This window comes from Sarcophilus harrisii, chromosome 1 (genome assembly GCF_902635505.1).
Source record: "Sarcophilus harrisii chromosome 1, mSarHar1.11, whole genome shotgun sequence".
NCBI lineage: Eukaryota > Metazoa > Chordata > Mammalia > Dasyuromorphia > Dasyuridae > Sarcophilus > Sarcophilus harrisii.
This window is the reverse complement of record NC_045426.1, coordinates 592,863,167-592,889,394: the sequence shown is the minus strand read 5'-3', so window position 1 is coordinate 592,889,394 and position 26,228 is coordinate 592,863,167. Positions and strand designations below refer to the sequence as shown.

Sequence of the window (26,228 nt, the reverse complement as noted above, 5' to 3'; positions counted from 1 at the left end):
AGTCCATTTTGATTTAATACTTGCCATTAATAAGATCAACGTAACCATCAGCAAATACAGCCACTGGAGAAAGTCTTCGTATTTCTGTGTCAGAATCCAGGCTTTCAATAACCATCATGGCATATTCCATCCCAAAACACTGATAGCTCTGCCATTCAGATATATATTTACAGGTAGAATCTCTAACGATTCCTAGAATCAGGTGCATAGACAATGAAAACAAATCTCTTCAGATACATGAGTTCCTTTTTACTATAACAAGCATATAAACTTTATTAATAAAAGTCTATCTCCAGTTCTTGGCTACATTTGTTCCATTGCTTTAAAAACAAGAAAATCTCCTCAAACCTTTATATGGTGCTTTCTCTGAAATAGGTATTTTGCTGCCATTCAAGTAAGTGAGCATCACTTTAGGAATTCTATAGTCTCCCACTCCAAGTTGATTATTTCCATTCCATTCATATTCAGCGTGGGGTATCACTGAGCCAGGTCTCCCCAGGAAAGAACCATCAATATCTTTAAGAAAAGCTTTCTTTTTGGCATCACAGACCATGTCTACACAATCTGATGGATTCACTTTACTAGGTAAAATAGGCAAAATTAATCATTATTTAGTAACATCAATATTCATTTATTAATCAAAATACCATTGAATATTTTCCAACTTTCATTATAACTAAACAGCATATTTTAACTAACATTTTGTTGAAGTCTGTATTTCATCAGCTTATTTTTAGTCAATTGTTGAAAATGTCTTTAAATTTCAATAAGAAAGACTGTGAAGCATAATAAAAATGATTCTGACATGCTAAATATCATTGTGGAAACCTTAATATTTATTTAATGTTTGTAGATTGTTTTCAACATTCTATGTACTTATTTACCAAGCTTGTAAGTAGTATTACATGCAAAATATAACAGAATTGCCTTTTTTTGTATTCTCCATGCTTAGCACACTGCCTGGCATATAGTAAGCATTTCATAAATGCTGTTAACTAACTGATAGGATATTAGAATACCTCTTCCATAGGTAGCTTTTTTTTTTTTAAATTAGGATCTAGAAGACTGAAACAGAACTGATAGAAAATAGTAACCATAGCTTTAATGCAGCAGTTCTCAAGATGTGATCTGAGGACTCCTGAGGGACCCTCTGACTCTTCTGGGGTGCCATAAAAAGCCCATGATATCAAAAGTACAAGAGATCTTCATATTCATATTGACTCTATCCCTGTTTTTTATTCCCAATCTCTCACATGTGTACAATAGAGTTTTTAAAAGGTCATATGACCTATGAATTAAAGATTTTGCTGCAAACATGAAGACTAAATTAATATTTGACCTTTTTCCTATCATGTAGATATTAACTTCTGCTTTAAATTTGAGAATTATGTAACTCAACAATAATAAAAGAACAATACATAAAGGATTAGAATTGAAGGGACCTAAACAAAATGGAAAAATATATGAGTCTAAGCAGGCTGTAACATGCTGATAGCTGATGTGATGATGATGCACACACACACACACACACACACACACAAACACACACATACATACACAAAAATACAGAGGTCTACCATGAGATATATGACTAGAAAAAGGAAGCTTACTTTTCATGAAGCAAGAGTAAGGAATAATACAGATGTAAACTACTTGTGCTGATAACAACAAAATATTAAAAGAATAAAAAAAAGAACTTTCAGCATTTTAGTTAAATCCTTTAAAGGAAGATTTACAGAAAGACATGAGCAAGAGTAGCTGGTAAAGAGAAGGCGTAGATGAGTTGTGATTTGCCACGGGAGGAGTATCCAATCCGGTGAAATCAGAAATCTGTAGGAATTTTTAAAGTGACTTTAAAGTAAAGTAAGGCTAATAAGTCTCCAGGTTATGGGCTTTTTATATTGTGTATTTTTTATTGGGTCAAGCACATTAAAGGCACTTTCATTTCATTCAGTCATAAGAATAGTAATTGATAGTTACATTACTCAGGGGAAAAAAAAAACCTAGTTCTTAATGAAGATTACAATTTTGTGATATGGCAGGAAGCTTAGATTTCCCTAAACCAGAAATTTGTAAAGGATAACGTGAATGGCATAATGCATTTACCTGGCATAGTCTGATCTATTCTACTGTTAAGGTCTTTTATTCAGCTCTGAAACACCACAGAATCAAATATATAGGATAGAATCTTTAACAAAATAACAAGCCTTTTATAGCTCTTCACAGCTAGCCATTATAGATTCTTCTAAGAAGCCAGTAACTTCAAATATGCCTTTTTAAAACCCATTGTTCTTTGTGAAGATAACAATTTTCATTATTCTGTTATTACATCTTCTTATTTGTAATGAGAGACAAATGAGAATTCCAAGCACATTGTTTTTACTGACAAAAAAATTGGTGAGGAAGGAAAGGTAAATAGCCATAATAAGTAATAAATATTTGAGTAATTCTAGGAACAGTATTATAGCAGCATGTAAGGAAGTTTACATAACCAGTTTAATTCTTCCTATGTCAATGAATTAGCAAGTATTTATTAAATATTTGCTCTGTGTCAGCGTGATGCTGCATTCTGGAGATACACATAGAATGAAGGAAATAATCATTACTTGTAAAAAGTTTATATTCTCTAGGGGAGACAATAAGGGTATAGACCTACAAACACAAATACATATATACGTATATATGTAAATATACCTTTATACAATAAGTATAAATAGATACATGCAGAAGAAATACACATAGAATATAAATAAATACAAAGTAGTTAAATACATGGTAATCAGAGAAAAAGGGTACTAGCATCTGGGGGCTTCAGGCAGAAGGTGGTGCTTGAGCCATGTCTTGAAGAAAGAAAGAACGGTTCTTAGTATGGTATAGTTGGTACAATAGCACAGAGATGGGAGATGGAATATTTTATGCGAAAGACAGATAGAAGATCATTTTAGGAGATGCCAGAGTATAGAAGTGGAAGTAATGTTCAGTAAGGTTGAAAAGATAAATTTACACTAGTTTATAAAGAATTTTAGAAGCTTAACAAAGGAATTTAAATTTAACTATACAAGCAAGAAGAAGACATTGAAGTTGATTGAATAGAAGGATACATACCATGCTTAAATCTACATTTAAAAAAATCACTTTGGGAGTAGTATGGGATGGACTAGAGTGAGGAAAGACTTGAGGTAGGGAAACTGGTCAAGAGGCTATTTATAATAATTTAGACAAAGTGATTAGGACCTGTGAGAGCTGTATGAATCGAGAGAAGGATTGCATGTGAAAGATGACAAATGAGAAAAATGACAGATTTTGCATTTGTTTAGATACATATAAATAAAGGATAATGCTGAAGTTATGAATCAAATGAATGGAAGTATGGTGGTACCTTAGCCAGAAGTGGGGGAATTTGGAGGAATGGTTGGATTGTTTGGTGGGGAATGAAAATAAGTTCTGTTCTTGATATGTTGAGTTTGAGATGCTTTCAGAATTCCAATTTGAATTGGGAGTTAATAATGGGCAATCGAAGCCCAGGGCAGAGACTGGTCAAATATATAAATCTGGGAGTCATTACATATGGGGATGATAATTAAACTCATGGGAACTAATGATGTTACCAGGAGAAAGTATACAGAGGGAAAAGACTATGGCACTTAAGAAAGGGACTTTCTTTCCTTATGTATTTCATTTCTCCAAGATAGACACAAACAAATGAGAATAGATATTGTATAGGTACTTTTTACCTCACAGTATCTGTGACTGGAGTTATATAGCCACATATTCTTAAGCCAAGCCTGTTTTTAACACTTAAAAGATGGTGCTTAACAAACTATAAGCTTGAAGCATTCTGCTTAATAATAAATGCATTCCCAAACTTAATCCTGCACATTATATTAGTGTTACATGGAATCTTAGTGGTTTTCAGATGGGTAACATTTTTGAGTTTACACCACTTAGTTATAGTTTTGGTATCCTAACTTATATATGTAATATATCCTTTAGGTATATAGGAAAATGAACACCAGGATAGAAATAATAGAAGTTTGACTTCAGTAAACTAGTGCAAATGAGTATTACCTTAAATCAGGTCTATGTATAAATATTTTTGACTGTTCAGTTGTGTTAACTGTCTGTATGTTTTTCACATGGATTGGATGTTGTAAATCTTCATTTAAAGGGTTTGTCATGAACATAACAGCAGTTTCATCTGAACAAACACTTTTAAATCCAACAAATGTGGAATCTAAAACAAAAACAACATAAAATCACCTGTCACACTTGTTATTTAAAAACAATAATGAAATAAAAAACATTTTGTATGACATTCTAATCTCACACTTATCTACCAATATCACTTTATACAAAGGGAATTTCTTGTTTGTCTGTATTCAGAAATACAAACTCAAAAAGAATCAGCAACACAGACATACATATACTCAGGTATGTTCATTTTGCAAGTTTTTGCTATTTCTTTTTATTCAAAAACAGGAAGTCCAACTGGAGAATAAGTTTTAATAAGGTACCGCCATCCTTATCACATTCTGTCTTTTGCAGCTCTGAATTTTAAAAGAAGAGTAGTTATCTGTGCTTCTTAATGAAATATGGCTTGGTTTTGCAAACACATTTTTTGCCAATATATTTCCTTTAATTTTCTGGAATAAATTTGTTGTAGGATTTAAAGCTGGAGGGAACCTTGGAGACCACCTGGCATAACCCCCTCATTTTACAGATAAGGAATTTCATTAAAATCAATATGAAACTGTTCTTTTCAAACTCCTTGTTATATTTTAAATTGGTTCTTTGCGATCAAAAAAATTCTGAGACAATTCTGAAACAGTAACCTTATGTCAACAAGAGTAAAATGAAGTGAAAAAAAGTAGTTAAGGGAATTTGAGGCCAAATTTTTCTTATCTCCTTTGTAGAAGTAACTCACTAAATGAAATCCTAAAGAAATTTACTATAGAAGATTGGATTGAAGTGAACAAGATCTTTCATTGTATGCCTAATGAGTTAGACAGGAAAACCAACTTAATCTATAATTGTCTGTATGAGCTGCTGTTATGATCATAATCATTTTCATTTCCTTTTTTAACAGTCAAGTAATTGTCGCTTTTTCCCTTCTCTAGGTAATATATTAGGGCATTGGTTTTGAAATTTACATAACAGATCTTTGACTTAATTTTTCTTATTTCAATGATTCATATAAATATTAATTTTAAGTTTTTTATTTTTAGATGTAACTATAAATTACAAAAATAAATTTCCTCTTTTATTTTCAAACTATCAATTTACTAATAAAAAAATTTAAACCTACCAGAAACTTCCAACAATCCATTAATAGCATTGTAACTCATAAGCCCTGCATGAGGTTTCCTTGGTGCCATGTTGTGTGCAGAGGCAAAGGTGGGCCAGCAGATTCCACTTCTTCCACCTTGTCCCAAAAGGGGAAAATATGAAATTTAGCTAAATATTTATCTGTACAAGCAAATCTCAATTTTGCAAAATACTTTACCTGAGGGAGGTCTGGCACTCCTATGGGCAGCAGTAAGTTCAATATTGGGATCATCATTGGTGAGGACATCAGAACAGTTAAATTGGGGGCTGCTTCCTACAATTAATAAATTCTAGAAAACAGTCATTTATCATATCTGTGATAATATGAAATATTCCTAAGACTAATAACAATAACAGTGATACTGAATTTGTCTGAAATAAATTATAATTAAGAAGTTTAAAGGTAGATTAGAAGCTAAAATATTGAATCCTCAAAAAAAATCATTATTCTTGGAATCTCTTTTTTGGGGAGCATCCAGATTATTATCTTTTTTTTTTGTTAATTGTACTTTGTGAAAGAGTTTTCATTTATTACCTTAATTAGTACTGTTTTGCTGGATATTTTGTGAGATGTTGCAGCTGGCAGATATACAATGGGAAGAATTCCCATCCCATTGTCAACCAAGGTTACATTAGAGACTTGCACACTCTCTGTGGTCTGCAAAACATTTTTTTTTGGTTATCATAGTTTTAAGGGCAACAAATAATAAAAATCAACAAATCATTAGGAATAAAGTATATTTACCTGGAAATAGATGCCATAATCCCAGCATTTCCAAACTGTAAATCCCTGAATATGGGAGCACCCAGGAAAGCCATCTTGGTTCATATAAACACCATATAAACCTCCATGAGCTTCATTGTTATGCCATTTTTCTGCAGAATTAGTTTGATCTAGAAAAAAATGCAAAACAATTATTAAATGAGCAAGGCATGATTTCTGTTTTTATTAAGCTCACTTTTTAGTTTAACAAAACTTTAAAAATTGACATCTGCTTTGATTTTTATGTGATGACAAAATAATATTATATCTATCATTTGCAGATCATATTATTATTATTTGAGATGATGTCTGATTTTTTTATGGATATCTTACTCTCCTTTTACTTTAAAAATCAATTTAAAATAACGTTTATATCACATGATTAAAGTAAAAATCTCTGAAATATTTTCTTTGTAAAAAGTGTAGAAGATTGGTTCTTGATCCTTCTATAATGAAGAGTTCTTGACCCTTCACATAAAGAGATATAAACAAGAAAAGAGGTAGTGTGGTGTGGTGAATAGAGTCAGAAAAATCCAAGTTCAAGTTTCACCTCTAACACATTCTGGCTGTGCAATTCTGAACAAGTCACTTAATCTCTAGAATTTTAGTCAGCTTCCTAAGTTTATTAATTGGAGAGCAAGTATTGACCTGTGTGGATAAAGGGAGCTTCCTCACTTAGGAGTTTCCTATAATAATCAATAAGTTTTGACATAGAAAATTCTTTAAGTGAAGTATGAGATAGATAAAAGGGAATTGTTGCTTGTGGTAATCCCAGTGTCTTAATACTATTAATACTATTATGCATTACATGAGAGAAAACATGGCACAGTACATAGAAGATTTGATCTGAATTCAGGAAGGTCAGAGTTCAAGTCCTGAATCTGATACCCAATAATTTTTGTCCTAAGTCTTCTGAGTTACAGAAGAATTTCAGTAAAAAGAGTTCTTTATGATGATCAATCACAACTGAGTTACAGAAGAGTTTCAGTAAAAAGAGTTCTTTATGATGATCAATCACAACTTTGAAACAATATATTTAAGCAGACACTTATGTTTAAGAGTCATAATTTGGGAAAGCAAAAATCCTTTTAAAAAGTTGTAGAAAAATTAAAATTTTAAAATATTAAGTCAAAATATTAACTTTATTAGTTAAGTATTAAGATAATTTAAAATTTTAATTAGAGTATATCTCAACATCAGTTCTTTCTAATGTCAAAAAAGTTTACTTTTTTCAAGAATATGCTCTAAAAGATAATATAAAAATAATTATCTTTTGAGAAAACTTAAGAATCATCTAGAGAAATGTAGGTTCATATCACTGGTATACTCCTATAGAAAGAAACTATTTTTTAAAAGAGTAGTACAACTTTGGAATTAATATTATTTTTTCCCAATGCTTAGTTCTGTTGCCTTTGACTTGACTCTTATAAGAATCTCTGGAACACAGAACTAGTGAACATTATCTATCTGTCTTTCTATTTTCCAAATTAAGAAAGTGAAATCATCATTGGTCCAAGTAGACAATGGTATTTTATGCATATAGGTCAGGGATATTGATTGTATGAGGTGTCTGGAATACACACACACACACTCTCTCTCCACCCCCCCTCCCCTCTGTCTCTCTCTTTTAAAGTATTCAATTTCTTTGGGATTCCATATTATCCTGGAATAATTTCACTCATTCAGCTTGCTCAGTGTTGCAATAAGAAGAAGTTATGTCACTTACTGAATTAAACTAATAAAAGTTTTCTTTAATCAAATGACAGATGATCTATGCTATAGATATGCTATACATCAAATAACTTACCCGAACATGATTCACCATTAATATGATAACCAATTCTTTCAAATCCTGCAACAACATTATCCTGTAAGACTGTATTGATATCCATATTAATCTAATACAAAAATAGAGGAAATAATTTGGGTTAGGTCACCATGTGTACATTATAAGAAATATCATCTTTGGCTTCATTATAAGAGATAAAATAAGTAAAATTAATTGCTTATCCACTTTGAGCTTAAGTTATGCTATCAAATTACACTGGAGTTCAGGCATAATGCCATTCTTGAGGTTCCTAGGACTGCCTCATAGATTGAAATTACCTTATAAAAGACTTGATATTCTAGTAACTAAACTCTTTTTGATAGATTCCATGATTAACAGGTCTTATGTTCAATTCTACTCTATTGAAAGTAGTGTTATATTGCTGAATATTTCTCTTACTCATTTGAACTTCTATTTTGTTATACAATTGACTTATTTACTAAATAAGAATATGGACATAATTATAATGGATTGTTAAGCCTCAGTACAGAAATTAGAAATTCTTTTATATCAAATACATTAGAACAAAAAGCTAGTGTTCCTGTTGAACATAACAGGTATTTTCAGAAACCAAGTAAAAGAAGAGGATAAAATAAAAACATAACCCCTGTCACTTCTGAAACATGAGGAAATGATCAAATGATCAATGTAGCATCAAAGGAAAAATATACTAAGAAAGACCAAGAGATATTAAATCATATTATTTCAAAAACAAGAGTTTCAGGAAAAAAACTAAATATAATACTTTTAATAACTGAGCAAATATAAAACTTGTACTTTCTTCTTCCCCCTTTAATGGATTCTATGAACTTCTTAAGTCAATGAAGCCATCTTTTCTGTTTACTTTCTTAACTGTAAGATAGAGATAGGCACTGGACCTATGATTTCATTTATACAAGTTAACTCTCAGAAAAGGAAACTCTACTTACTATGAGAGTAAAATGAGGACCATTGTCTTTGCAATTTAGAATGTTAGAGAATTGCCTACAACAATGAGAGTTAAGTGACTTGTTTAGGATGACACAGTCAGTATATCAGAGGCAGGACTTGAATTTAGCTATTTCTAATTTAATAGCTATCTCTTTTCTGTCTCTGCCTCATTCTCTCTCTGTTTCTCTTTTCCTCCCTTCCTCTTCCCCTATGTATCTTTGTCCAACTTTTCTTTCTCTATCCACTCTTTATCTTTATCTTTATCACCATCTACTATCGCTTCCTCTATCACAGAGGAATGGCAGAATAGGTAAATAAAATATAAAGAGGAAGAAGTTGTTAGGGTCCTTCCTCCAAACCCTGTTCCTCTCCATTCTGTATTTCCTTTCAATTAATTCCATCCCACTTCTAGTCTAAGACTTTTGAGGACACATTCCACAAACTTCAAGGTATACAGGAGAAATGATCCCTCAAAAGTGATCTTAAGAGATTTAGGTACTCTCATTTTGCAGCTGAGAAAAATTTGAGAGGTCAGAGAGGTTTACGACTTCACCAATTTAGCACTAGATCTGGAATCATAACCTACATTTTAGAATTTGAAAGCAATGAAAAAATTTTAGAGAGAGAAGTGATAAAATGAAAAAAAATGCATGAATTAATATTAAGAAAAAGGAGTCTGAGGAATTGTAATGCTATCCTCTTTCCCCTCCTTAAGGTCCTTTTCCTTCTGCTCCTACTCAGATTCCTCCTTTTGCTGCTCCTTCTCAAGTTCCTCCTCCTCCTCCTCCTACTCATCATCATTCTCATTTATGTAGTCCTATAAACAATTTCCCACATAATCACATAGTTCAAAAATGTCAGATGAGGGCTTTGAATTCAGTTCTATTCTGACTGCAAGTTCAGAACTCAGCATACTATGCCATGATTTTTCTGTCTGTAAGAGGAATATATTTTAATTTGACTTATCTTAGCACTGCATCAATTACCACCTAAGAAAGATAGATTTTTCTGAGAATATTGAACTGGTTGCCTTATGGGGCAAATTTTCTGCCAGTGAAAATACTCGATAGATTTCATGCATTATATAAAGAGTTTAATTGGATAACCTCTAAGGAACCTTCTTTTCTTTCTATTCAGGATGAAGCACAGTGGCCCTCACATAGAATGATGATGGTACATTTTGCAGAGATGGGATATACAGTCAGCTACCCTAATGCCTGGTGTTTGAGGAACCTACATAGAGTCATATAAACAACTTCTCTGACATATTTTGTTTCTTGCTCCTAATTCATTACTGTAAGGTCCCTTCTAACTTTATAAAATGATAAATTCCTTCTTAGTACCTCAATTGCTGCATGCCACAGTGTTGAAGTTAATTCTTTTCTGTTTTGGTATGTTCCTGGCCAAACTGAAAAAGCAACCAAATTTCTTCGTACATGGTTACCATTTCCCCATATCTTTAAGCCTGCAAATTAAAAGAAAATATAAAATGTGGAGAAATAAAGCTCCCAATAAAGTTATTTTGCCAACGTGGAGTCTCTAGTACTTTATAATTAATTGTATCTTACAAAGAAATTTATAGTACTATCTTTACTTTGACTAAGGATAGAGTAATGTGAGGATGTAAGTAAGGATGACTAATAGATGACTAGTGAGTTAAAAAGTAATAATCTTGCTTTGTGGAAAGAATGCAAACTGCTCTGAGAGGTGGGATAGCTTTTAAGTAGACATAGGGACTGTTGGACTTCCTTATCCTAAAGCATAAGGGGGCCAGGTTATAGGGTTTTGGTGTCAGTTGTTCCTACAATCATGCAGAGAATGGTATTCCTGGTTGCCAATGTTCTGACAGAGGTGGAGGGGAGTTAAACCACTTTATCTAAGTTACTGTGTTTTAAAATTTAGGATTATGTCCTTTTTATTCTTTATTATACTAAAGTGGCTTTATTGCATTTTTACAGGCCACAAATACTTCACTGAATTTAAACTTTGAGTGGAATCCCTGAAGTGATCTGAGTCAGGCTGGGCAAAGAATATGTTTCATTAATAAGAAATCATTTAATAGTTTTAAACTAAAATATGTTAATTATTTATATTTATAACATATTATTAAACACTTAATTTAATCTCCATTGAGATGATGTCAGACCATCAGTTATGACCAGTAATAATTTCTTTCCTTTTCTATAAGTTTAATGAAAATGAAACCTAAATATACGTTTCAGACCAAAGTAATTAGTTTACCTTCCCCCACTGTTAAGTGAATGATGTTATCCTCAATGTCCAGTCCACTAGTACCAAATACACCAATTGCCGGAGCAAAACCATTGTGAAAAGAACAACCACGGACATAAGATGAACCATTCTCTTGAACCTATTTTAAAAAAACCAACACTGGAACTCAGTTTATGTGTTTGAAGTGAAGAAGAAATACATTTCAAGAAAAATCAAAATACATTTGCAGTTAATATTATTTTTAAAGGAATCCTTTGGGGAGAAAAAACAAATAATTTGTTTTCCTTCAAATGAGCTCTTCTAGTATTCCTTTTACCAGAATCCTAAATAAATTTACTTATCTATATACATATATATACACATATGTAATGTATTCATAGATTAATTCTGAATATGTACAATATTTCAATACATAAATATATATGCATACACACATACAGTCTACACATGTACAGTCTACATATGTCTACAAAATTTGTTTAGCTTAGACTTTCATAGCTAAAAAGCAGCTCAACATCTTTTAGTCCAACATTATTATTTTGTAGATAAGAAAAGTTTGTAGATAAGAAAGATAAGATGCTTGCTCAATATTATGTAATTTGTAAGTGGCAGACACAGGATTTGAACCCAGATCTGAATCATTATAGAGTATTTAAAAACTTTTAAAAAAATTATATCATACTATCTCTCTTTAAGTTGATTTTACTTCTACATTTTGAAGGTCAGAGACAATGTCAGCAACAATTCTCTCCATTATTTGGTTAACAGAAATTCCTTCTCATTCCAAAAGATGATGATTTGGACAAAGCTAATTTAATTTAACATATTCTTATTTGGGAAAATATATTGTGGAAATACAAAGGAAGTGAAGAACTAATATTATTAGTTCTTCACTTCCTTTGTGGAAATACTAATAACATCAGTTCTTCACTTCTTTTGTATCTCCACAAAATCTTAATTTCGTCACTTGAAAAAAAAAATCTTTGTTTCTCCTACTGAGAATTACACAAGTGATTGCTTAAAGAAGTAATGGGGAATTTGTTTTGGTGTCTGAGGACTTATTAAACTATTCATCTAAAAAGTGACGGTTATATTAATAGGATAAATTATAAATGTTTCTATATCTGTATATATACATGCTCACACATATTTTTAAAATATAAACATAAAAGTACAAACCTGTCCAAGGTTAAGAAAAGCCAGAGAATATCTTGGATCTGTATTGTCTCTGTAGCCTTCCTGACCACTGTGATAAAATTCAACATTACTGATTCTTGCATTTCCTAAGGAAAACACATATTAAGTTATGAGGTTTTCCTGTAAAGCTACATCAAAATAGTGTAGAAAGACTGAATAAGATTCTTTAAAAGTTCTATGGAAACTTAAATTCACCTATTTTTACTTTCCTTCCCTGTACCCAAGCAAGTCAGAAGATTTTTTTTTTTTACCTTAAATTGAAATTCTTATGTTTTGAATTGCTTTTAGTATTGTAGATCACTATTTGTGTACTATGTATATCACAAGTGGTAGAAACATGACAAAAGGTAGCTTCCCAGAGACTGGCACAGAGTAGTTATTTAAAAAATGCTCACTGACTGATTTTCCAGAAATCAGCTAAAAAGAAGGGAAGGAGAAAATAAATACCAAGGTTATAGAGAGACTGAAGATGATATGACACTTTTGGATTTGGTCAAAAAAGGTGACAATAAATTTTGGTGAAGGAGGTTACCAAAGAAAGATGAAATCAAATCGAAAACCAAGTAGGAACTTGAAGGGGAGAAAGAGAGGCCATAAAAAGAACCAACACTGACCCTTGAGAGAAGAGGCTATCCTGATAACCCATTTTAAAGTTTTTCTTGTCATCTTTCTTCATGCAGATTTGTCTCTAGTAGGTAGAAAAGGTAGCATATGTAAGGAATTTCCAAATGATTGTCAAGAAAATATTTAGAGAAAAGATATAAGATTTTATGACATTTTATTCTCTCTCTCCTCTCTTTCTCTCTTTCTCTCTCTCTCTCTCTCTCTCTCTCTCTTTCTCTCAATTTGCTTATCTTTCTATTTTTATCTATGTCAAAGACTCCCAGAGCATAAAGAGAAAAAAAATAAATTCTACATTAAAAATTGTAATTTGGCCTATTATCCTAGCCTATAAAAGACTTTTTAGATTTTGGTTCTGAGACCAAACATATCGATACCTCTCCGCTTAATGTCATCTGAAAATGTGATAAGCATGATACTCACTGAAGATGTAGAGAATATAGTCAAGGTTGGATTGACATTCCAGTAGAGACATGCCTGATTTGATCATTTGGTTCCAATAATGTTGTCTTTTAATCTACCTGAATGTATCATTATTTAGTTATCATCTTTCTAGAAAGACAATTATGGTTCAAAGATAAACAATGATGGATTTGGAATCAGAGAACCTGATTTTAAATTCTAGCTCCTTTATTTACTACTTGTGTAATCTTGGGGGATCATATGATTTTTATGGGCCTCATTAGTAGAATAAAGGGATTGAACTGGATGAACTCAGAGGTCCTATAACCTTTGAACCTAATAGCCTATTCTCTTTATCATATCCAGAAGACCAGTGAGAAAATTCATCAAATAGTTTTTTTTTAAATCTAGGGTTGAACATTTCCTAATTCTCCCCAAATAGATTGTATAGCATGACCTATTCTCGAACAATTCCTGAGGATTTTTCATAATTTCTGATTTCAATTAGAATTGACACTGCCTCAGAAGGATGAGTTGTATACCTAGTAGGATTGGGACAGTTTCTTAGCCCATATTGCTTCTGTTCCCTCAGAGTCCATTTTTAGTGCATGTTTCTTTTCTAACTCAGGGCTTAACAGACAACTTTCTGTGTGTGTGTGATGTAAATGAGAAGTGAAGACAATTTTTTTTCTGGAGCAACTGAACTTTCATTTCTTATGCCTTAATAATTTAATGTGAAAGAAGATTAGAAAAACTACAATTCTGACCTGGTAGCATTTAAAATGATGCTCTCTGAATACTGGTTTTAAAATGGTTAAGGCAAGATAATTATGGGGTATTTTAACTATGTATATCTATCATTTTCCTATGTTGAATACCTTCATTTCTCCAACCACCTTCCTTTCATGTATTGTTTTCCCTCATTAGAATAGAAGCTCTTTGAGGGCAGAAATCCTTTTGTCTTGTATTTATATTCCCAGCATTTAATAAAGTGTCTGTAATTTAGCAAGCAGTTAATAAGTGCTTGTCAACTTGACTAAAAGTACAAACATCCATAGAGACTGACCAAGTTGTATCTGCATCCTCAACACATACTCTATCCACACCTAAAGCTGAAAGTTGTATTCTGCAACTTACTTACAATTTCATCTTGTCATTAAGGGTAGAAGAAGAAATAAGGGTAATTGCTACTTTGGTATTAATTCTGATTAATAATAAATAATTGATTGATGAAGTGGCATTGATAGAAATCTTGAGAGAAATCAATGATACATTAAAGTTATGGTAACAGCATAGTCAGGAAAATTTAGCATAGACAGACATATAGTTTAAACTTTAAGCATGAAGATTTCATGCTTTTTGCAGAGAAAAAAAATTCTAAGGCTCAAAACTCTGAATGTGATATTTCAGAACAATGTTAAACTTAACCCTAACCCTAAATGCATCTAGATTTTGTCTTTTCAGCTACCTAGGAAATAAGTTCTATTATTATGGCTATTTTATCAATTAGAAAACTGAGCAGGCATAGGTAAAATGAATCGCCCAGGGTTAGGCAACTATTTAGTGTATGAGGCTGGAATTGAACCTGAACTTCAGGTTCACTATTCTATCCACTGTACTACTCAACTGCTTCTGAACAAATGCTGGATTTGGAGTTGGGAAAACCTAGGTTCAAATCCTGATCCTGACAATGTGACCATCAACATATAACACTTAGCCTATCTAAACCTCAGTTTTCTCATCTGTAAAAAGGAGATAATTATACAAATAATTGCTATAATACAATTTTGTTGTAAGGAACAAATGAAATTATGTATGTAAGGTGCTTTGCAAACCTCAGAGTATTATATGAACTTATATATTATGTCAATAAAATAATAACCAAAGAGAAAAGGGAGGCTTTTAAAAGTAAAAACACAATAAAATCACAGAATTCTAAGGAAGCTGAAAAGTAGCTAAATAAATCAATAAAACTACCAAACTCAGATTGAAAAAATGCAGAGAAGATGTAAGAAGAGTGCATAGAATGCCAGATAAGTAATTAACAGTTTAAAAGGAGGGGTTGACCCAAGAACAGGAAAAGGATAGATTATTGTTTGATGATGATAGTGTGATATTAATATATGATACTTTCTTATTTTTCTTCTATTTCATAGCTTGATAAGGAATAAGAAAATAAAGTATCAAAGAATTTAAGATCAAGAAAAGTCAGGAGGTTGTATGTAGCTCTTTTAAACATGTCCAAGTGATCAGACTCATAAAAATACATCCTAATGTACTGAAAAAACTGATGGATGTGATTGTTGAGTAAATTGTCAATATTTTTTGGGAAGTTGTGGAGAACAGCAAGATGGCAGAATATTGGAAGAAGATACACATCTTTAAAATGGACTCTATATAGTTTCACAACTCCATTTTTTTTCCTGTTTTTTTGACTCTGTATTCACCAATCTCTGTAAAGTTTTTGATCATTTCCCCCAATATTTATATGGATAAGTTGGAAGAATGTGGCCTGAATGTTGCTATAGTTACATGGCCTTATTGCTTATTGTATTTTCAAAAGTATTCATTCAGTGCTGTCATCAGAAAAAGGAACATAATATAGAATTAAGCTGTCTTATTCAAAATCTCTGATTAACCATGAAAACGTGCTTATGAAAATTTCACATGACATAAAAGCAGATGCTATTGTTAGTATGGAGATAATATGACATAAATAATCATAGATATGTTGATTCTTTCCTCCCAGAATATCTATAACCCCCTTTCATCATTCCTACTGTTAACAAATCTATTTTGGATTATCATTATTTCTCATCCAGTCTTTTTTGCTGTCCTCCTAACTGATCTTATCTTGAGACGCCTTCCTTTCTTCCACAGTGCTCAGATCTTAGAACCTCACAAAACCTCAAATTTAAAGACTTCCAGTGTTGTCAAATTAATCTCCCTAAAGCTAGAATTATCTGAATTCATTTATCTGACATTCAAACCCTGTTTGATTATATGGAAAACTGTTCTTCCAACTTCATTTCCTGCTAATTATCTGTATTATCTATCCTAACCTTCCATCAACTCTACTTTTCTCCATTCACCTACTCTTCATTTTCCTGATTTTTGTGTGTTTGCTAAAGCTATTATTTTATATTTTGAATATTCTTCCCTATCATCTCTGCTCTTTTCCACCTTTTCAAGGCCCAACCTATATATTATCTTTTCCATGAAGTTTTCCCTGATCCCACCACTGAAAGGAAGCTCTTCATCCTCTCAGGAATCAAATAACTTTGAACCTATATTTTTAATTTGAGTTCTTGGTACATATTTTTTTATCACCCTACTAAGCTGTAGTTGTTAAGTATATAGCCTGTTCTTATTTTTATCCCCTTATGGCACTTAGCATGATGTTTTGTGCTTAGTAAGAGCTCAATAAATGTCTGTCCGATAGATAAATGAAAAAATGCATGATTTTATTGCTATTCATATTCCTAAAATATAGTATGCAATCTCTCAAGTTTTTTTAAAATCATGATTCTATAAAGAACAAAAGCAAATTATTAAATCTACATTTGAATGCTACTTAATAAATTTGATTCCTATTGGCTTTATGTTGAGATATGATGTAGTAAAAATTGATCAATGAGAAGACAGTCCTCAGGAGTCTACTTAGTACAATTCTCCAGGTGGAAGGAGACTGAACCTGGCATAGTACACAGTTGATAGTATTTGTTAAATTACTGTATAAATTAAAAAAAAAAAACACCTTCCACCCCTTATTTACAAAACAAATCAAATTTGCATTAAGTAAACAATACCTTTGTAAGTGACCACATTTTCAGTGAATGAGCTGACCAACACTCTTGCTCCAAAGGATTCCTTGAACAGACCTGGATAATTTTCACCAATTATTTTAATATTCCTGCTCAGTATACCAACATCAGCTGCCAATGTGTAGTTCTGGCCTGTGCTTTGTATCTGATATCTTTCAGCTGCAACAAAAATTTATTTATCCAATTATATATACTAAGAAAGAACTATTTTATGAGTCGGTTTTCTTTCTAAAGTAACATGGTGAAGACCTTTCTATTTGAAAAATATCAACATAAATGCAAAGTAAATTTAAACTTAACCATGTTGATTACATATTTAAACATGGGTATACTGCATATTGTGACTGTCACATTTTTTGTTTATACATTGGAACATAACTAAAAATATATCTTAAATTATTCCAATATTATGAATATAATAAATGATTTCAGAGTTATTACTTATTAATTCTTGGAGGTCGTTTGTAATCACCTCAATTTATTCATTAAAAATGGCAGTGTGGTAAATTATGAAGCTTATTATCATTTTGATAGAGGAAGATTAAATGATTTGCCCAAATGACACACTGTTTCAGCTTGCCTAATGTCAATACCTTATCTTGCTTCATAGCATATGAAGCATATACCTTACAGCATATCTTATAGCATAGTGTATTATCCACAGAATCATGAAATTACAGAATTTGAGATTTGGAAAGGATTTCACCAATCACATAATTGAAAAAAAAATTACATTGATAATTAAATAAGCCTGACTTTTTGCTCTGATTGTGACTCTGATTAGGTTATATAGAGTCCAGAATTATAGAGGTCATTAAAAACTAGAATTTTATAGCTTGAAGCAATAATAGAGACTATCTACTCCAACTTTACTGATGAGTTCAAGATTAATGAGCCACTTAGTAGTGGCAAAGTTCTAAATTGAATCCAGGACCTCAAACTCTATATTCAATGCTTTTTCCATATGCAATTTCCCTCATTTTTTGTTATCTATTGACAATCCAATTTAATTTCTGATATTCAGTGTACTAAAACATGCTTAATTTTATTTTAAGTTATATGTTTGCTAGCAAAGTTTATTTTTGAAGATTGGTTATATTCTATTTGTCAATGATGGGAGCACCATTTTTAGCTATTTTGTATTTAATTATTTTTCTCTGGCTCAAAGGTGGTCTTGGAGAGAGACTGTAAAGGAAAATCAGATAGTTGGTGATTCTGTAGGAATGTGTATTACTCACAAATCTTCCATACAACCAGCAAGCTTCCTGATTGGCTGAGAATTATTCAGATAGGCCTATTTCAATCTGGAGGGAGGTTCCAGAGCAGGAGACAATATTTTTTGGTGGGACAATAAAAAACCAAATGGGATGGTGTATAGACTCCTAGAAAAGGTTTTTGACTAGGCCTAGGATGAAGAATTATTGTTATAGATTAAACTAGAGGGTTCTTTTATATATGCTTTAATTATCTTACCCTAGTTAGGTAAAATATAATTATTTATACAATTAATTTTATGTCATTTTTCCCCTGTGGGGGAACCTATCACACCGGCCTATGATAAACACTTAGCAAATGCTTTATGAATTGATTCTGGAGAACTACCTTTATAATCTTTAATATGTGATAGGAATAAGGAGAAATGAAAAGTTACCAGATTAGGACATCCAGTTACATTGGCTATGACAAAAGATAGCAAGAAAGACAATAGATGGATGGGATACTTATTAGGTGCTTGCTTTGTTACATGCATTGACAAAAAGCACTTGGGATACAAAAAACACTTTAAATCTGCCCCTGCCATCAAGAATCATTCACTTTAATGGGAAAAGACAATATGTAGAAGGATACTTGTAAATGAATGTGGGTATTTAATTGGATGGAGGAGGCATGCAGGGAAGACCATGAACTGGCATGGAGGTCTACAAAATAAAGATAAAAACTCAGATAAAACACTTGGGGCAAAAAGCTCAACTGCATGCCTTTGCATTTACGATATTATGATCTTATAGGGGTTTTGTTAATAAACTCACATTCTTGAAAGATTTGACTTAGTTCCATCGTCAAAAAAAGTACAAGACAATTTCTAAGCAAAGTCCTTCTGATTTTTTTTTCTTCAAAATTACCATTTTGAGAGATAAAAAGTCAGGGTAAGCTTACCCTCTATCTAAAAAATCAAAATATATGGTAAAAAAATTAAGGAAATACTTCTCTAATATACTTAAATTAATTCCTCTGTCCCCATTCCTTAGGCATGGCTTCAAGTAATTTAAACTATCATAACATTAAAACAGCATTTAATTTGGGTCAGAAGTTTTCAGTTCAAATTTTGATTCAACTATTTACTATTGTATAACCTCAGATAAAAAATCCTGACATCTTTGTACCTTATTTGCCTCATTTATAACAGTAGGAATTTGAATAATTTTGTTATGGACATCTAGGTGGCACAGTGAAGACTTAATCCTATTTGCCTCAGTTTGTAAAATAAACTGGAGAAGAAAATGGCAAACTACTCTAGAATCTTTGCCAAGAAAACTTCAAATAAGGTCATGGAAGAGTTGGACACAACTGAATAATAATAATAATGCTTTTATAGCCATAGATCTTATTATTCTATAAACTTTTCATCCTATTATATTCCTTCCTCTTATAAATGTGAATATTTAATAACATTCTGGTTATAATTTTTATTATAAAATAACTTCTTACCAATGTGAGTATAGGAAAGAGAATCATTTAGGATAAAACTTCTTTGATCAGCCAGGATTTGGATAATCTTTCTGGTTTCTGTCTGTCTGGAATCATAGCTTGTGGTTGTTATCACAATATCTTCTCCCACCTTATAAAATTCAAGGCAAAAATTCAAGAATCAATTGCAAGCAGTAGGTTTAAAATTTAATGTGCATATTGAGTTACCATAATTTCAAAATTATACGAGAAACCATAACATTTCAGTTAGTTCTTGCTGTGAATAGCACAGTTTAACAATAGAATAAAAGAGGAAATTCAGGAATCTAATTGTAGCAAAGCCTGACTTGATTTACTAGTTCTTTTGAATTATCTCTGTTTTCCCCTAACTCCCATTTCATCAATTGAGAGATCATAGTATCATAATAAGATAATTTAATAAAACAGACACAAATACACTTGTCAATATTTATGTTAAAAATTGGTTAAGGTTGGGATTCGGCAACATTTTCTTAAATGGTAAGAACTATTCTTCACAATGATTATTTATCCTGTTGAAAGTTGTTAGACCCAAAGGGAATTAAAAGTCGGCAAGGACTTTTAAGTTCATAAAGGATATAAAAGGTGATCTAATCCATCCCTTTTTGAGGGCAGGATTTTTCTTGAGTGATGGAACCAGCTCTCACCCACTTAGAAAGGTCTTTTGTTAAATTTCTTAATTTGAGCATTTACATTTCAAAAATCAGTAAACTTTACAAATTTGATTTCTTGATTGTCTATAATTAAGAAAGTGAGGGGAAAATGTTAATAATGCAAATTAAACTTAAGTGTATAATTCATGTATTACTTGTCAGCATATTGCTGATTGTACTTAAAATGTTACAAAGAAAAATCTAGTATAAAAATATTTTCTAAATTTTTCCCCAAAGGGCATTTTTTTCCATTTTTCAATTATAAAAAATAGCAGTTACAATACAAAAATGAACTATTATTAAAGTAATAATAATAATAGCTATTAATAGCTGCTAATGGTGCCCTTCAGTGGCAACTGATTCTTGTCATGAGACTCTGAGACAGTTTTTTTTTTCTACTAAACTGGAATATTAGTGAATCACATGGAATGTATTTTATGATTTTAGGTGTTAAGTTTCTAAGTGTTATATAAATGAATATTTGGTGTAGAGATTTTTCTTCATTATATTTAACATAAAACCCTCATGTGACAAGAGTATTAAAAAATTGAACTTAGTCTATCTTTTCCCTACAGTTTTGAAATGTTAAATGAAAAAATGGCTGAAGAGAAATAACCAGGTTAGAAGCAAAATTTGAGTGTCTGGCCTTTTCAATTTTATATTGAATCTATAAACCATTCATAGCAGAGCATTTTAATGTAACAATTATTCATTCTATAAAATCTACATGCTTTCATTTAGGTAAAATGAACAAGAAATGACTTTGACAGTCATTTCATTCTCTAAGATAACTTGGGAATCAAAACTAGAAACTAAAACAATTCTATGATGATCTGTCTTTTTAGCTTAATAATTGTACATACAAATACCTTTTTCCTATTGTAAAGAAAATTGATCATGGAAGGAAGAGGCAATTTTTACAAATGTGCTTCTTTGTTTCTATGATCAAGTATTGTTTATACCTCCCAATCGACAGCATCCATCAATGATATGACTCTGGAACCTGCCAGGGTTGTTTCTGAGAGCTTTGTTTTATATACTGTACGTGTAATTCCATGAAGATCCAATTCACCAAATATTCCTGGGAGAAAAAAATACATATCGAACAAAAGATTATGTGATCTTTTTCAATAAGATATTTAAACTTTTAGATTGGAAAGAGAACATTGGAGTTGGTTACTTATAGGCTACATGAGAAGGCAACTACAGCATCAAGAGTGCTTCCTTCATTTGTGCAGCTATGCTACATACTTAGATCTTTATAAATGCCTGATATATAGTGCTTATTGGTTGACTTGTTCTGACTCTGGTACCTCCTGCTAGAGTTTTCCTTGATTCTTAATGGCAGAACTAAAAGGAGAGACATTTTAAAGTTTATTTACACTGGGGACATCTGTACCAAACCTAGCTGCTGTCACTACCTCCATGTTTTAAGGTGATTTCAGAATGCTTAGAATTCTTTCTCTCACAAGGTAATCATTTACTAGAATTAAGATTAACTTTTAAAATATGCCTTAACATTAAGTATATAGCAAAGTGTAACTATAATAGATTATCTCTTTATAGCCACTTCCCACCCCACCATTGCACTGTACTTATGTGCATGTGTATATGTGGTATTGAGAAGAGTGGCTGCTTAAGTTTATCATGATCTCATCCTCTTCCTTTGGCCCCTCAGTTCTGCTACTAGAGATGCCAACCAAGACCAAGGTAAGGAAAGAAACAGGGTGAGAACAGGGGAAGAGATTATATTAGACAGCAGTGAAGGAGAAAGAGCAAAAAAGAGGAAGAGAATACAAAGCAGTGGCAGAGAAAAGAGAAAGAGGAAAAGAGGAAAGTGTCTGGAGTGAGCATCCCCGAGAAAACTAGTCATTTATAAATGATGCACATAAGATGAGCATCATAATCATATGACTGACTGTATAGACAACAGAGAAAATCAGAACCAGATAAAGCAATAATAGACCAGTCTACTTATATAAGTGGAAGAATTTTTGATGGCTAATGGTTCTTAGTGAGACTGTGATTTCATTGGTATAGGGAACTCCCAAGTGAGGAAATTGCTTCTACCAGTGCAATTCAATATCTTCTCTACAATTTATAAGTTTGTCTATAACAGTGAGAAGTTTAGAGACTTGCCCAGTGCCACAGTCATGTATCAAAGATCACACTCTAACTAGTGGAATAGTAGAACAATTCTAATTAATTCTTATAAGCTGATTGCTAAATTCTTATAGTGAATATTTACATCACAGAAATTAGCAGTTACTATAAATTAGGGTTTGATTTATTTTTCTTTTGATTATTTAGACTTAAGTGTCAATAATGCAGTTTAAATTTAACAATGTGTGTATATACATGCACACACACACTTTTTTTTTTGTTGTTTGTTTTCCCTGGAGAGCCTAGTTGTTAAACACTTATCAGCATACTCCTGTATTGTTCTATAAACACTACCTGAGTTAACAGGAGTGCAATAGAAGGCTGATGGAATGAAGTCATTACCAGATTGGAGACCTGGTGACTGGAGTCTAATAATGATGACATTGATAATAACTGGCACTTATATAGTGCTTTAAGGTTTGCAAAATGTTTTATATCATTACCTCATTTGAGACTTCCAAAAGCCGTGGACAGTTTATATGCAATGTAAAATATTAGCTAAGTGAACACTTGTCCAGTACATTGCAACAAGAATTCCTTTCATGTCTTAGTTGTATTAGGTGACAATTAAGTTTGCTTATAACTGTTCTATATTTTGTTCTGTGAATCTGTAAAGCCATATTCCTTAAGTCTAAATGTCTTGGTAACTTGTCTAATTTATCCAGTCAATAGAAACAAGAAATAAGTCAATATAAACAAATTAAAAGAAACAATATAACAGAACCATGAATCTTCAAAACAAAAATCCAAAATATTTTAGTATCTGGGGGTACATACCTAAGACCTTTGACCCTTGATTTGGTCCATTTGGCAGAGACCATTCTGGAGTAGAATGACTTCCTCTCAATATAATCTGTAATTCTCCTTTAAAGGGATTACCTTCCCAACCTCCAATTAATCGGCCACCCTGTCATGAATCAGAAAATTATTAAAATTTTATAATTTACACGAATTTTGTTTTGGGGTAGAAGTTTGACTCTATGGTTTTATTAATACAGGAAATTATAAATATTGGAAATTCTCATCAATTCTCTATCAATCTAGATCATTACATTTTGCAATTTGTAGTCTTAGAATATTGCCAGAATACACTGAGAAGTTAAATGACTTATGTAGCATGGTCATACAGCCAGTCTTTTTAAAAGGTAGGTTTTGGCAGCTGTCTGCTACACTAGAAAAAAAATCCTTATTAAAACCACCAACACAATAACAATATATTAAGTAACAATTAACATTTCTATCCACACTTAAAATTACTGAATTATTTTATGTGGTTGGTATTCATCCAGAGACATCTGGTGAACTTAATCATTTAAATTTACTAATCACATGAAAATCTGGTCAGATTGGCTTATTTGGTAAGGGGAATGAACAGGCTGCTATGAGGTATAAAGGATGGAAAATTGGAGCAGTCCTTAAGAGTCCATCACATCCAACCCCCTTATTCTAGATGTGAGCAAACTGAGATCTAGAGAAGTTAAATAACTTGCCAAAAATCACAAAATTGTAAGAGATAGAGTTAGGATTTGAACCCAGACTTTCTGACTTTAGAGGTATTTCTCTGAATTTTGAAGAGTCCTTCAGGATTACTCTTCTTTGTCTCTGTGTCTCTCTGTCTCTGTTTCTCTGTCTCTCTATGTGTCTCTGTCTCAAGCTTTCACTCTGTCTCTCTTTCTTTCTCTTTCTCTCTATGTCTGTTTCCTATACCATGGCAAAATGAAGTAGGAGTCAATCAAAGACTGTCCTTCAGCCAGGCAACTATTTTGTCCACTGTGAAAATTCTACCTATAGTGGATAGACTTAACCCAAAGAATTATTTGTAAAATTTGTGAAGTTGTCTATTATCCTTATATATCATCTTTTAAGTGAATGCTATATTCCCAAAAGACTCCATATAAAATCATAGAAACTTAGAGGTAAAAGCCCTCATAGATCATTTAGTCTCTTTTATAACTGAAAGCTGTTCCTTTCATCCAAATGAAACATATGGCAATGAGTTTCAACTTGCATATTTTCTTTTCATATTAACAAGTTCATCCAATAATATTTTCTCAATTCTAGGTTCTGTCATGGAGGGGTTAAGATATAATTTTGTTGTGCAATGCTTAAAGTTGTATGAGTTCAATTTCCTTTAATGGGAAATAACTGGTGATGGACAGAAGAATGAAAATATTACAAGTTCAAGAACTAGATGTAAAGGACTGAATGGTAAAGATATGGTACAAATTGCTGAAGAATTTTTATCAGACTTTCACCTTTAATGCACTTCTATCATTAATTAGTTCTATGTTTACTAACTCATTAACTCTATGTTTGCTAAGTAATGACACAAAGGAAGTCCTTAGTTCAGGATCTCACCAAATCTGTTTTAAAGTTTAGTCCCATCTTACCTAATCATTTATATGAATAATCTACATAAAACTTGAACTCAAACCAAAAAGGTTCAGATAATGGGGTAAGCATAGTTTACACAATGTTAACATGACAGCCACTCCCAAGGAAAGCTCAGCCTAAGGAATCAGGGTAATGGTACAATAGAAAAGTAGGAAGTTCTCATCTAATCCTAACCTAAAACTGATTTGGGTTTTTGAATCATAAAAGTATATCTCCTTTATTATTATCTTCTGACCTCATTGCTCTTCTTTTCTTACACTGTGATTCAGTAAAACTGGCCTTTCAGGATTCCATTTCCTATTTCTGTGTTTTTGTGCTTTCTGTCCTTCATGTCTAGAACATATTTTCTCCTTGCCTCCATCTTATAGAGCCCCTTTTTTTCTATAATTTATAGTTCAGACATGATTGTCTACATAAAGCCTTTTCTAATCCCTCTAACTGCAACCATCCTCCTTCCTAAACTACCCTTGTACTCAATTTATATATACACACACATATATATGTCTCCATATATATAATATATATGTGTATGCATATATACATATATACAATATGTATATACATGTGCATTTACCTATTTTTATCAATGCTATATGTATTTACATACATACTTGTGTGTTCCTTTTAAAATTCAAGCTCATTGAAAATATGTACTGTTTTATTCTTTGTATCTGTATCCTCATCATCTAGTTGGCACTTGATAATTACCTATTTGTTGACTGAATATTTATCAGGTAGTATTTAAACATTTTGAGAGCAGTGAATATTCTTTATCTTATTTGTAAATCCATTACCTAACATAGAACTTTGTATGTTGCAGAAACTTGAGAAGTGGTTGTTGAAGTGAATATTTCAAAACTATATTTGTATAGAATATAATACAATCTGCCATAATTGGTAAGGAATCATATTTCTAAAATCCCCTCCTCATTCTTACCTGCACTGATATGTAGGTAGCATTCAATACAACTTTTCTGTAGATAGGTTTCCCAGTGCTTACATTATTTTTATGATCTTCTAGTTCTAGGACTCCCAAAATAATAAGCCTTTCCAGTGATGGAATATCTATATCTACTACCATCCATGTACCTAGAAAAGAATACTTTCATTTCAGCATGCAAATAATATAATTTGCAGAGTACATTCCACATCAATGTATATATTCATGC

The 26,228-nt window shown here is 31.9% G+C and overlaps 1 protein-coding gene across 3 annotated transcripts in view; it reads right to left on the bottom strand.

The window, feature by feature from the left end:
* Window positions 1–26,228, bottom strand: part of PKHD1L1 (PKHD1 like 1) — a 159,377-nt gene that overhangs the window by 20,347 nt on the left and 112,802 nt on the right. For 2 of the 3 annotated variants that reach the window (XM_023496455.2, XM_031947124.1), the window contains exons 55-70: window positions 25,997–26,148; window positions 23,443–23,572; window positions 21,465–21,583; window positions 19,832–19,961; window positions 17,108–17,281; window positions 12,258–12,361; window positions 11,088–11,217; window positions 10,190–10,311; window positions 7,896–7,986; window positions 6,071–6,219; window positions 5,861–5,983; window positions 5,504–5,615; window positions 5,306–5,422; window positions 4,069–4,234; window positions 349–581; window positions 25–192 (exon numbers count right to left, since the gene is read on the bottom strand). In XM_023496455.2, coding sequence (XP_023352223.2) covers window positions 25–192; window positions 349–581; window positions 4,069–4,234; window positions 5,306–5,422; window positions 5,504–5,615; window positions 5,861–5,983; window positions 6,071–6,219; window positions 7,896–7,986; window positions 10,190–10,311; window positions 11,088–11,217; window positions 12,258–12,361; window positions 17,108–17,281; window positions 19,832–19,961; window positions 21,465–21,583; window positions 23,443–23,572; window positions 25,997–26,148 — 2,220 coding nt within the window. Of the gene's footprint in view, window positions 1–24; window positions 193–348; window positions 582–4,068; window positions 4,235–5,305; window positions 5,423–5,503; window positions 5,616–5,860; window positions 5,984–6,070; window positions 6,220–7,895; window positions 7,987–10,189; window positions 10,312–11,087; window positions 11,218–12,257; window positions 12,362–17,107; window positions 17,282–19,831; window positions 19,962–21,464; window positions 21,584–23,442; window positions 23,573–25,996; window positions 26,149–26,228 lie in introns of those variants that run through there. The other variant, XM_031947125.1, reaches the window with a different exon arrangement.